The sequence below is a fragment of the Podarcis tiliguerta genome, assembly GCF_965153285.1.
Source record: "Podarcis tiliguerta genome assembly, chromosome: Z".
NCBI lineage: Eukaryota > Metazoa > Chordata > Lepidosauria > Squamata > Lacertidae > Podarcis > Podarcis tiliguerta.
Window position 1 is genome coordinate 39,622,248 of NC_139553.1, and position 12,958 is coordinate 39,635,205.

The window sequence follows — 12,958 nt, forward strand, 5'->3', positions numbered from 1 at the left end:
CTACTGCAAGATTAAGGGACTGGTGCTTTGCAGGTTTGATCAAGTGACATTTACTCTCCAGGAATTAAGCCTTCTAACATGACACAGAAAGACAAAAAATGAGACGCTGACTATAGATATGCACAACTTTTATTTATAAAAACTAGCAGAAAACCTAAAAGAGAGTTTTTAGTTTGTAACAATTCTAAAGGAACTAAAAAGTGATGCTCTCCATCATGATTATTTTGCTTTCAATCACATCTTTGAGCCATTTTTCTTTGAATCGAGACTCTCCTGGCCTATAGAGAGAGAAAGCAGAAGAAATATAACACAAGAGTTGGGTTACTCAATACATCTGAGCTGGAAGCGTTGGTTTGTTTTGTTTTTGTTTGTTTTTTTGAAAAGTTAATTCCCTAACAATATTCACCATAATCATCTACTATCTGCAGGTCTTGAGTTTGGGTTACAACAGTTTAAAATAAAAAACAAATTACAGTCACAGGAATAGGGTGAATCCTGATTTTTAAAAATGGCCTGTTTTGACATTGCTCAAATGCACTATGTGCTAACACTTCTGTCCTGATGTCTGTGCCACCTTTAGCTTGTTCCTGCACGCATCTGTACTTTTAATGCACTGATTTGTGCCCTTTAACCCGTTTATGTGACTTTAAAAAAAACCCACATGAAAAAATCTTAAATTTCTGCAACCAAAATCTGAGTGCTCTTCCACACAGAAAAAACAAAATTTGTTTCAAGGGATGGTATCCAGTGAACTTGTTCCATTAGCTAGGACTGCCATACCTCCAGAATTTCAAAGCTGGAATTGACGTCTGGAGGCAATTTCTGAAAGGTGGTACTTTATTCTGGATCTTAGGCAAGTCAATTGAAAAATTGTGATGGGGGGGGGCGTTCTTTGTCAAAGCTTAACAACTTTCGGGGTGTCCCAGATTTTTACTTTTTGAAATATGGCAACCCTACATTAGCAGAAGGATTTACACTTGCACAATTTACCGTATTTTTCGCTCTATAAGACGCACCAGACCACAAGACGCACCTCGTTTTTGGAGGAGGAAAACAAGAAAAAAAGTATTCTGAATCTCAGAAGCCAGAACAGCAAGAGGGATCACTGTGCAGTGAAAGCAGCGATCCCTCTTGCTGTTCTGGCTTCTGGGATAGCTGCGCAGCCTGCATTCGCTCCATAAGATGCACACACATTTCCCCTTATTTTTTAGGAAGGAAAAAGTGAGTCTTATAGAGCAAAAAATATGGTAATTTTGCCCCCTCTCTGCACACCCTGGCCCCACTCATAATCAACTCCTGAGAGTTGGGGGAAGCCCAGGACAGATCTTTGAGTCTCACAGGGGTATACGAAGGCGCACACTTCACGCAAGTGTAAATTCCTGCACTACCATAATGGGTTATTTAACACTACATTGGATGCAACCCCCCTAGGTCCCTAATGTAAAACAAATCTCAGTCAGTCATAGGCATGGTGTCCAGTAATGAGCATGTGGTCAAATTTTGAGGAAGCCACTTAAACTCAGGGCACATCTTGAATAAACAATCCTTTAGCACTAAGCAGCAGAATCCTAGACATTCCTGGTAGGTAAATATAGGATTGAAGGCTAAGAGATGAATCTTCAGTGAATGTAGTTGGAAAAAAGTTGGCCAACTTTTCATTGAGCCCTTTAAAAAACAACAACAACCATGTGTCCTGCAAACTGTAGCAGATTATGGTACATTTTTTTGCAGCTGATTTCTGCAGGCCTGGACTCTTCTAAGCCAGCAGTCCTAGTTGCAAATCAAAGAGACACAGAGGCAGGTACAATTCACTCCTAGATGGGTTTACAAGGTGAGCAGATCTTTCCCCATAACAAAACATTCAGCAGAATTTATCATACCACCATTATTGCATGGATTATTTTTAAAATAGAAAATACCTGTGAATTAACTTATTCGTCTCCACCACAAAGAATACTTCAACAGGTAATGTCTGCATTAAATGAGGGAGAGAAAAAAAATCATACTTCGGGCTTCCATTTTGATTTTTAAAATCACCCTTCCCTGCAAGGGCTTTCTGGTCCTCATGGACACTAGTAAACTCAAAATGTAATAGCAATAGGAAATTTGCAAGCAAGAGAAGCCTGACCGTAATGTTGGGGTCTGATGGGCACACCTCTAAGGTCTTGGTACCATGTATACAATAAGCCTCTGTAGCTCAACCTTTCCAACAGGGAAAGGTTACAAAATTGTATTTAGTTATTTTTAAACATTTCAATCAAAATAAATTCCAGGATGGTGTGCTGCATATGCAGATTAAAATGTAATAATGATAATAATAAAAGAACAGTATCCTAAAAAGGCAGCGGTAGTTAGTCTTTTAACTTGGAAAAAGGGAGAGGAAGACTTGGTCAAAGTGTGTAGAATTATGTGTTGGGTAGATCAGCAACAGTTATCCTGTTCTTACAAAACAAGAAGCCAGAACATCTGATGAAGATGATAGGGAGATACAAGACAAGCAAAAGGAAGTGCTTCTAAGCGTAAGGAACCTTTAACTCTCCAGATGTTGCTGACCTCATCATCCTTGACCATTATGGACTGTGCTTGCTGGGGTTCATGGGGGGTTGTAATTCAGCAACAAATGGAGGGCCAAAAGTTCCCCATACCAGCTCTACTGGTTTTTAGCTGAGGTTCTCTTGGCTTGTTCTGCTGATTTTATCCCTGGCATTTTGCTGCTGTCTGGTTTACTTTACTGTATTGTTTTCACTGCTTCTGCAGACCCGCTTGAAACAGTGTAAGTTCTATACATAAACCAATTCACACTACAGCCATGTGGGGTCACATTCCCCGCCTCTGCCATTTTTTGGGTGGATGACAAGGTAAATCATACCTAGAGACAGAAGTATATGGGAAGATCCTTTCCTGTTTGTACCATTACAGAGGAAACTGTCCAAAACTTGATATTGGTTATTTGCAACGTAAGTATTAAAGGTAAAGATAAAGGGACCTCCGCCCGTTAGGTCCAGTCGTGACCGACTCTGGGGTTGCGGTGCTCATCTTGCTTTATTGGCCGAGGGAGCCAGCGTACAGCTCCCGGGTCATGTGGCCAGCATGACTAAGACGCTTCTGGGGAACCAGAGCAGTGCATGGAAACACCGTTTCCCTTCCCACCGGAGCGGTACCTATTTATCTACTTACACTTTGACGTGCTTTCGAACTGCTAGGTTGGCAAGAGCAGGGACCGAGCAATGGGAGCTCACCCCATCACGGGGATTCGAACCGCCGACCTTCTGATTGGCAAGCCTTAGGCTCTGTGGTTTAACCCACAGCACCACCCACGTCCCTTAACGGAAGTATTACTGTAACTAGTATTGTTAAAGTTAGAAACTGCTTACATGCCAAAATGGCTTCTACAAATATAAAATCAGTTACAAAATCAAAACATAATTTAAATACATGACAAAACAATTCCATCAAAGCCTTAAAAGCTTTCATAATTAGACTATACTATAAATGTACAACAGTTTAAATAGTTTATAAACAATTAAATGAGGAGGGTGGATTTCAATGTCATGGTTCATAATCATTTCGTAGCACAAGTATTTCTGATACTCCTCTCCTCCAATTTGTGGGGGATGTGGGGGCATGATGGGGCAGAAGAGTGGGGAGAAAGTCTCATAACGCTGACAGGAGTCTTTAGACTGTCTGCCACTAGCACAATTATTTAGTTCAAGTTCTTAGGAAGTTCAAGTTCAGGGGACTGTTCTGCCTAAACATGTGTGCCTTCAAATAAAGGGCATGAAGGGAGTGTGATCAAGCACTTGGCAAATGATCAAGTTTATAGATCTCAGAAGTTCAAACTTGATCCTACTGAGGGTGTTCTCTCCCCCTTCCTGTTTTTTTATTTTTATATTAGAATATTTAATTATCCTCTGGGCTTATAGGTCTTCAGAGGTGATGTCAAAATACTTACTGATGGTCTGATTTTGGAAATCTCTATGACGAAATAGACACATGCTGTTGCTCGTGGGATGGGCTTTCTACAGGTCGGGATACTCCAGCGGACCCGGTAAAAGTACCTCGTGGAATACTCCAGTTCCTCTTCGCTGATATAGTTTGTCCAATGTAGCCAGCTCTCATGAAGCTCCCATGTCTGTGGAATAAACAGACATTTTGCCAGCAATTGAACATAGTGGGTACAACCCGCTGTGTCAAGCACATGTCAAGCCTTTGGCGTTATCAGAATTGCAATGTTATGAGTCACACAATAAGGACTCCTGGTTTCAAATCCCCTGCCAGGCTGCAAAAACTCTCTGACTGACTGGGCCATTCGCTTTCTCCCAACTTTACAAGGTTGTGGTGAGGAGGATTAGGAGCAGGCGAAGGTTTGAGGCTGTGCTCTGAGGGCACATGATGGATGTGTTATCCAGGCCCCATTCTTGGCTGCCTGTCACTTTAAGATGGCCCAGTACTGATCACCCACAGCCTCTGGGAATCTATTGGCTCTGTCATGGTGGGCAATCAATCCCTTTGGTGATTGGCTGAGCAGGCCAGCTGTCAGTTAAGACCCACCTGGGTAAGAAACTCTTCAAAATGACTGTTGCTATACAGTCCCTTGTCTGCCCAATTGACCATCTATGCTGCAACAAATGTGGAGACCAGAAGCCCATTTGTAAGTAGCTGCAATAGAACTGACCTTCTAGTGAAGGGCAGGTAACAACAACTTTTTAAAAGTCTAACAAAAACAAACCATTCTTTGCTCCTTGCTTAAACAAGATGTCTGTGGAGGCTTCCCCATAGGAGCTGATAATTGTTATCTAATATAAAAAAGATGATTCATTTGTGAACCTGCATCGTCTCACAAAAAAATGTGTACCACTATTTATAAGGATGTGACAAAAAGTGTTACCTGCCCAAATATAGGGTTGCCATAGATGGATCCTAAGGGGAATGTGGTTTTGGCCTACCTGAGAGCCCCTGGCACGAGTGGATTGCCTGCACTAGCAGTCATTAAAGGATGGGAGAGAAAAAGGCCTCTCCCCCACCTTCTGTCACAGCAGCCAGATAGTGAAGAGAAACATGGTTGGGTGTGGTTTGGGCATGTACTATGCCGTGAATTCCAAGGTGAAAGAACGATGGCTATAAATGAGCATAAATGTTTAACTGTGTGGTTGAGAATGTACATTGACTGCAGGTTCTTTTTCACATGAGGTGCAGAAGAACTTGCAATTAATGATAACAGCCAGATTCACCTCCTGATCAGAAGGTCAGTGGTTTGAATCCCCGCGATGGGGTGAGCTCCCGTTACTCGGTCCCTGCTCCTGCCAACCTAGCAGTTCGAAAGCACGTCAAAGTGCAAGTAGATAAATAGGTACGGCTCTGGCGGGAAGGTAAATGGCGTTTCTGTGCGCTGCTCTGGTTCGTCAGAAGCGGCTTAGTCATGTTGGTCACATGACCTGGAAGCTGTATGCCTGCTCCCTCGGCCAATAAAGCGAGATGAGCTCCGCAACCCCAGAGTCTGTCATGACTGGACCTAATGGTCAGGGGTCCCTTTACCTTTACCTATGCTATTAGTCATTCATTGTTGTATATTTGATGTACTTGCAGCACCTACCCACCAAAATTTAGGAAAAAAAGATAAATAAATATTGTTGCTCTTATTAACATAGTATCAATTATTTAGTACAATAAAGCTGCCATCCTAAACCCACTTACCAAGGACTCAGGCTCACTGAACACAGTGAAACGTATTTCCAAGTACACATCTATAGCAGTGGTTCCCAATTAGCTAAGTACTGCGTTTTTTTTCAAAAGCCAAGCCATGGACTTTCAAAAAATTTAAAATCTCTATGGTAGCTTTTGTTATGTGAAGGGTGCCACAGACACCCTGGGTGGGTTATGCGGACTCCTTGAGGGAACCACTGATCTAAAGGATTGCACTGTGTGTTACCTTCAATGCCACCAAACATACAGGACCTTTCCAGCTGATTCTCACAGTATATTCATGCATCCAGACAGTCATGTCACTTGGCTAAAGGCATTGAGTAAGTATCCAATTTTAAACTTACTTTTAAATAATCCTCAATCTGTGCCAGTCCATTAAATACTGTGAAATCCTTGCACTTCATCCATGTAATATTTGGTACTGGATATTTTATTCCTGGAACTGAAGGGAAGGGAATAAGTTAATCTCCGGTATGGGTGGCTTTTATACCATCCAGGAGGCATCAAAAGCATAGCAAGTTAATATTGTAATACCTGCCTCTGTCTTTTGCAGGTGTCTAATAGTGTATATTGCATCTCTGATAACATTTTTCACAATAGACTCTGCTGTCTTCCTGATGGCTTCTAGAGCTGGATCTTCAGCTTCCACAGATGTATCTTCAGCTTCCATGGATGCATCTACAGCTTTGCCTTCCATGTTAGTGGTCAACTCCTCCATTGTCCACAACTCTAGAAGGAGAGGATGAGGACAGCACACAAGGTCATAAGGATCATTGCTCAGAATTTGACCTACTCAGCAAGCAAAACTGCATATTTGGAATAACCTACTCTGCCACTGCTAATCATAGAAAAGATCAAAACCCCATCGTCATTCTTAAGAAAAACATTTTGGGCTGTTACACAGGGCAGACCTGGTTTACCACTGACTGTATGCTCACTTGCGAGCTAAACTAGTCCTGGTTCCCTGTAAAAACATGGAAAGGGCCTTATACTGAGTCAGCCTCTTGGCCTACCTAGCTTGCCAGCACAGACTGGCAACAGTTCTCCAGGGTTTCAGACAGGATTCTTTCCCAACCCCAATTAGAGATGGGGGGGGGAGGGTTTGAACCCTGGGCCCTTTTGCTGCAGAGCATGTGGTTCCACCACCGAGCTATGGCTCAAACAGATCTTTGTCACCTTCTTTCATTACATTTTGCAGCGTACGCCTTGAAAAGTATTCGGTGTATGCCTGCAAATCATAATCTGCAAAGAGGGAATGAGAAATCATGAACAAGCCTGCTCCTTTGCATTCCTTTAGTCCTCTCATTTCCACTGCGTTCAGCCACAAATGCAAATAATTAAGAATGAGAAAGTAGGTACTCATTGATCTGAGAAATAATCACCAAGGGACGTTGTATGAAAGTCAGCACTTCCTCTGATCCCGCAAAGGATAGTAGATCACTCCATTACCAGCTTGAAAGTGCTTTCCAGATGCTTTTCTCTTGTGATCGGAGCTGCTTTATTTCCTCCGAGATGCAGGTTCCCAGGGCTCATTAAGCAGCTGGCTCTCAGGCTTCTGTGACAAGTGTTTGGTCACAATCATCGCCTGGGCAACAGCAGTTCATCCAATAGTGCTGCAGGTTTGATGTACAGCCATTCCATCCTACTGAAAGGAAAAAAAGAACACTGGTGGAGAGCAGCTCTTAGCACACAGTGTGCAGCCAATGATATTGTTAGGCGTTCAAGAGGCTGGGAAGTGAATAATGCGAGTTGGGTAATGTTTTCACGTTATGGAGCAGGGCATATCAGCCCACACCATACATGCACTTTTTGCATGTTACTTTTTTGAGGGGTGGGAGGGAATTGGGGGTGAAGCCGTTTAGAACGGCCATGGTTAAAAGATGCGTTTGACTGGAGGGAGGAAAATTATTGGTGCTTTCTAGGCCACAGAATTTGGGCATGCAGCAACACAGTTTGTGAACTTGCTAACCATTAAATGGCCAAACTGTGTACACACCATTGCTTCCACCAAAAACTGTAGTTCACACCCCTCCCCGGGGTAAAATTCCCAGCACCCTTAACAAACCACAGGTCCCAGGATTCTCTGGGTACAGTCAAATGTTTTAAATGAGCGTTAAATGTATTGCGTGTGAACAACCACAGAAGCTGATTGCATCTCTGCAAGATTCGTTGCTCTGGCTTTCCCACTATCGAACCAGCTTCTGTCTCCTAGCTGTATACTTGTCAGGAATGGGAAATTAACGGTGTGCTTTCCCCTAAAACATAATTTAGACTCACCCTTCCCTCTTTTCCCATGGCCTGAAACAAAGCCTGTCGCAAGCCTGAGTTAAAATCCTGACAGGGAGTGATGTTTGTATAATCCTATTAGATTACCAGCACCAGGGTGGAGCCTGAATTGGCATTTGAAAACATACAAGTGACATTTCTGCATAGAATGTTATCATGCCTGTATCCCTACTCATTCAGAGAAGCTGTAGAATAACTTGCCTTTACAGAAGGCTACATACTGCAACTCTTCACAAGCATATCAGGAGATATGCCAAGAACAATGACTCATGCAGAATGACTCCTTCCTGTTTGTAATCAGAGGCCCTGTACCTTTTTTGTCAGGAATAGGGAACTCGTGGCCCAGATGTAATACTTGAAATCATCATCAGCCCCAACCAGCCTGGACAAATGCCAGGGATGCTGGAAGCTGTAGTGCAGGGATGGGGAAATCTGCAACGCTCCAGATGTTGCTCCCTCAGCCCTGCCCATTGGCCATGCAGGTTGGTGAGCTGGAATCTGACCACATCTGGAGGGCCCCAAGTTTCCCACCCCTGCTGTAGTGCTTCAACACCTGGAGGCTATAGCCATGTGTTATGTACTGAGTTGAATAGGATCCAAAATGCAGCAGTCTGATTGGTCCTAGAACAAGAGGATCCAGAATGCAGCAGTCTGATTGGTCCTAGAACAATAGGATCCAGAAGGCAGCAGTCTGATTGGTCCTAGAACAATAGGATCCAGAATGCAGCAGTCTGATTGGTCCTAGAACAATAGGATCCAGAAGGCAGCAGTCTGATTGGTCTGCAGGAGCTACCCAATCCAGCTCCAGGTGGAAGTGAATCCGCAACCTGATTGGCCTACAGGAGAATCCCGGAATTAGCCAATCACATGGGGCCCATTGTGTAAATAATGTATATAAAGTAGACAGTTTGGGGAAACTTCCATTCCTCACTACTATGAGCTGAATAAAGAGCATGAAATCCACACTAGACTCTGAGTATATTTCACCAAGCCACTCCTGTTTTTAAGACACTTGTGGCTGGGATGCAAGGCAGGGCCTGTTCGGTTATGGCTCCCAGGATATGGAACTCCCTTCCCCTAGGAGACCTGATTGGCCCCTTCGATAATGGCCTTTTTGTTAGCTGTAACAAAAGAGAACACCCAGCTTTTCCAGGACTTTAGTCTGCATTGGGTTTTAGTGCCTCTGCTGTGAAGTCTTCTGGAAATTACCATTTTAATTTTGGATTGGATTGGAAGAGCTTTTACGGTCTGTTTCACCCCCATCCCTCCCTAAAGAAAAACCCAGGGTAAAAGCATTTGGATTAAAAAAATTAACCACAGTGGGTCATCTCGTGTGCAGGTGCTTAGTTCCTGCGCATTCTAAAAGAAATCAACGCATGTTGGTGCCCCCAGTTTTAGAAGCGACAATAATGTCAGCTCAAAAGTTTTGGAAACAATGATTGAGATATTTCATGTTTTTGCATGTGAGATATTCAGCCTCCAGATCAGCTATCTCCTCTAACTGCTTGTGACAGGAAATCTGCGTTCCAGTTTTAATCAGTTTTCCAACGCTTGTTCTGGATTTCTCTGAAAAACAAACCAGGCTTTTTATTTATTTCAGTGACCTCAACTGCTGCAAAAGACACGTGCAGATAGGAAGCCCAATGAATTTGCCATTATTAGAGGGCCAGGTCCTACAAACAGTTTTCTACAACAACAACAAAAATAAATTATTATTTTTTTTTTGCAAGCAGTGTGGTCTTTTTTCTTCTTCCACTGATTTTGAACTACAATCCCAACCACTATTTAAAAACAATAAACCAAACTTTAGAAACTGAAACACAGATGAAATATTGGCACTCATTTGGGAAAGAACATCCACAAATTCTCAGAGCAGAAATGGTTTTAGTCTCTCAATTGCTGGAAATATTTATTAGTATTAGTATTAAGTAGTTCACCAGAAAATGGAGCTTTTAGCAAGCTTTTAAAGTGTTATATAAGTGGGGGGTAACCAGTCTCATATAACCAACATTATTAAGACTAATTAATGCATGAAGGGGTTAAGACCATAGATTAAGCTGTCCTGCCAGTCTTAGCCTAGGTCACTTCTCCTTATCTTGGAAGAAAATAAGTAATCAAGTCTATTGTTCACCATCAATCTACCTGAGAATCTCAATGTGTAGCGAGGTTTGAGGTGGTTGCTGCAGCTAAGATTGGATGGCTCTCACAAGCCACTCTTAAATTTCTATACTAATAATTTAGGAACTTTCACCACTGTAACTAATCCCAAATTTTACCACCTGTGCAACTTTATAAAGCACATGAATCTTGACTTTTAGAAAGTTTGTAAGTAAACCATTTTTACTTACCAAATGCCCCATCTTTTCCTATGCTAGGGGATGAAGAAACTTTTGGAACTCACAAGGGCATATTTTAAGGGTCTAGCAGACTATATTTCCATGCTTGATTTTGCTGCATGTTTTGTGATTTTAAATCTCCACTGGGGCTCTCTCAGCAAAGAGTACACGCCGCCCCAAACCTGGATCTTGGCATCCAGGGAATAGTCCTTTCTGTACCTATTACTGGCCAATGACTCATCTATTCCAGCAGTCTTCTCACAGCAACCAGTCAAACGCTTCTGGGAAGCTCACAAGCAGCACCTGAATGTAACAGGTTTCAGCAACTGGTATTCAGAAGCATTACTACCTCTTGACTGTACAGGTAAGATGTAGACATCAGGGTTAGTAGCCATTGAGAGCCTTCTCCGATCCTGTTTTAAAGCCATCCAGGTTGGTCATCATCACTGCTTCTTGTGGGAGTGGATTCCATAGTTTAGCTATGTGCTGTGTGAGGAAGTACTTTCTTTTGTGTCTCCTGTCTCTTCCAATGTTCAGCTTCATTGGATAGCCTCAAGTTCTAGGACTCAGCTACGTTTGTCAAAACACAGCATGATAAATGTGATATAACACTGCAACACCAGGTGGCGCTGTAGAGCTGAAATCACATCTCAGTATTTTCGATTGTGAGCTTTGCAACGTTTTTTCGCAGAGCATTTTCAGTGTTTTTTTAATAGCTGCGTAGATCCAGCCCTAGTGTTTTGAGAGAGGGAGAAAGGACATTTCTCTGCTCTCTTTCTGCATGTCATGCATAATGTTATACACTTCCATCATGTCATCTGATTTTTCACTCCTCCCCATTTTTCGCTTTAATGCATTTCTTATCACTGCTTTGACAAGATTGGATTATTTGTGCTGTACTTTATGATGTTTGCCTTCACTTACTGTTGTTGGGTATGAAAACAGAAGAGCAGGTTGGGCATAATAACAAATACGGTGATGTTTTTGACAAAGGTGATGATCACCCAAAAAATAATTTCTGTTTCTCCCTAGTTGGAAATACCTCAATAAGACTGAGAACAAACACTCGTTTGTTGGTGTTGGACTACAAAGCCAACACAGGTGGTTTGATGCTTGCAAGGAGAGCCAACGACAGAGATTTTGCAGAGATAGTTAATAATATAAGCTATTTAATCTTCTCTGGGTACATGTCCCGCAGTTCCATAAATGTGGAGCCACTCACTATTGCTACTTTATATTCACCCACTACTAACACATTCTATTCAGATCAGCATTTGCAAATTTGTCCTACTATTAATATTGCTTTGGCTCAAAAACACTTTGGGGGTGGGTGAGTTTGAAAGGGAAGAAAGGAAGAAGACTTTCAAGGACTGGAGCTGATCTAACACAATAGCTACAACTTTATGCCAGACATCAGAGGAATGTAAAAAGGTGCTGATGAATGCTTAGTGGCTGAAAAAGTATGTTGCATATGCTAATCAATAAGTATAGATGCAAATGATAAATAATGGGTACTATCCCTTGGTAGCATGGGCATAGCTTGGGGGGTGGGACAGGGAGGTGCAGCTGCCCTCCCCCAAATCAATAAAAACCAATAGCTAACTGAGGTTCTGCCCCCACTAACAAAAGTCCTGTGCCCTACTAACAAAAATCCTGGCTACGCCCATGCTTGGTAGTTATAGTTAAAGTAGACCCATTGGAAATAATAGATGTGGTTCATTCAGGTCCATTAAATGTGTCTACCCTGAGAAGAACTCAGCTGGGTCCAAACCCAATTACTGTTACTTAGAAGAAATGCAGTGCATCCCACTGTAATGGGAAAGTTTTTTGACCAAGTGACCCATGTGCTTAAGCCAGGGGTCGGCAAACTAAGGCCTATGGACCACAAGCGGCCCCCGCAGGTCATTTGACCGGCCCACAAGCCGCCCCCAAACTGAGCCGCCCACTTGGCAAGTCCTCGCATACTGCGCTAAACCAGAGTGGTGCGGGGACTTGCTTCTGTGGCACCAGAAATTGTGTCTGCGCAGAAATAGTGGGTGTGCACACTCACATGTGCACGATCCACCCACGGAGGGATCTCTGCTGCAGTGAACCGACCCAGGGGAGGTAAACCTTGCTGACCCCTGGCTTAAGCTGTTGTTCTAGTGCTAACTGCTGACAGGCAACCTCCACCAGCACCACATCTGTACCATACATATAAAGCAGCACTATCACTTCAAACAATCTTTAATTCACCTAAAGAACCTAGGAACTGTGATTTGAGGGTGCTAATAACTTTTCAAAGAACTGTATCTGCCTCACAAGCCTGCAACTTCCAGAGTCCTTTAGCAATCAGTCCCTCTTCCCAGGGAACTCTATGCAGCCAAGCTCCTTGCCAAATCCATCAAAATCAGGATGTACCATATTTTTCGCACTATAGGACACACTTTTCCCCCTCCAAAATTAAGGGGAAATGTGTGTGCATCCTATGGAGTGAATGCAGGCTCCTTGGCTTCAGAGATAGCAACGCGAAGCCTCCGAAGCGCAGAGGGAGCGCTCCCAGTCCCACCAGGAGATGCTGGGGACTGAACCTGATGCCTTCTGCATGCTAAGCAGTTGTTCTACCACTGAGCTTTGGCCCTAGCTCACAATAC

The 12,958-nt window shown here is 43.0% G+C and overlaps 1 protein-coding gene across 2 annotated transcripts; it reads right to left on the minus strand.

Annotated features, from left to right (window-relative positions):
* Positions 1-111: 111 nt before the first annotated feature.
* Positions 112-7,318, minus strand: AKAP14 (A-kinase anchoring protein 14). Of its 2 annotated transcripts, none has more exons than XM_083422364.1 (6): positions 7,153-7,318; positions 6,238-6,432; positions 6,048-6,145; positions 3,953-4,132; positions 1,920-1,972; positions 112-278 (listed from the first exon to the last, which is right to left on the minus strand). In XM_083422364.1, exons 2-6 carry the CDS (start codon positions 6,419-6,421, stop codon positions 194-196), a joined length of 600 nt encoding a protein of 199 aa, XP_083278490.1. In that variant the 5' UTR covers positions 6,422-6,432; positions 7,153-7,318; the 3' UTR covers positions 112-193. The 2 variants fall into 2 exon arrangements, with proteins under 2 accessions (XP_083278490.1, XP_083278489.1); XM_083422363.1 differs by having other exon boundaries at positions 7,086-7,318.
* Between the last annotated feature and the right edge of the window lie 5,640 nt (positions 7,319-12,958).

Bases quoted from the DNA above. Each gene is read 5' to 3' on its own strand.
- AKAP14 (XM_083422364.1), bottom strand. From the start codon at position 6,421: ATGGAGGAGTTGACCACTAACATGGAAGGCAAAGCTGTAGATGCATCC. The intron at 6,146-6,237 runs GTATTACAATAT...CCTTCCCTTCAG, and splicing joins CCTGCAAAAGACAGAGGCAG to TTCCAGGAATAAAATATCCA. The intron at 279-1,919 runs GTATTTTCTATT...CTCTCTCTATAG, and splicing joins ACGAATAAGTTAATTCACAG to GCCAGGAGAGTCTCGATTCA.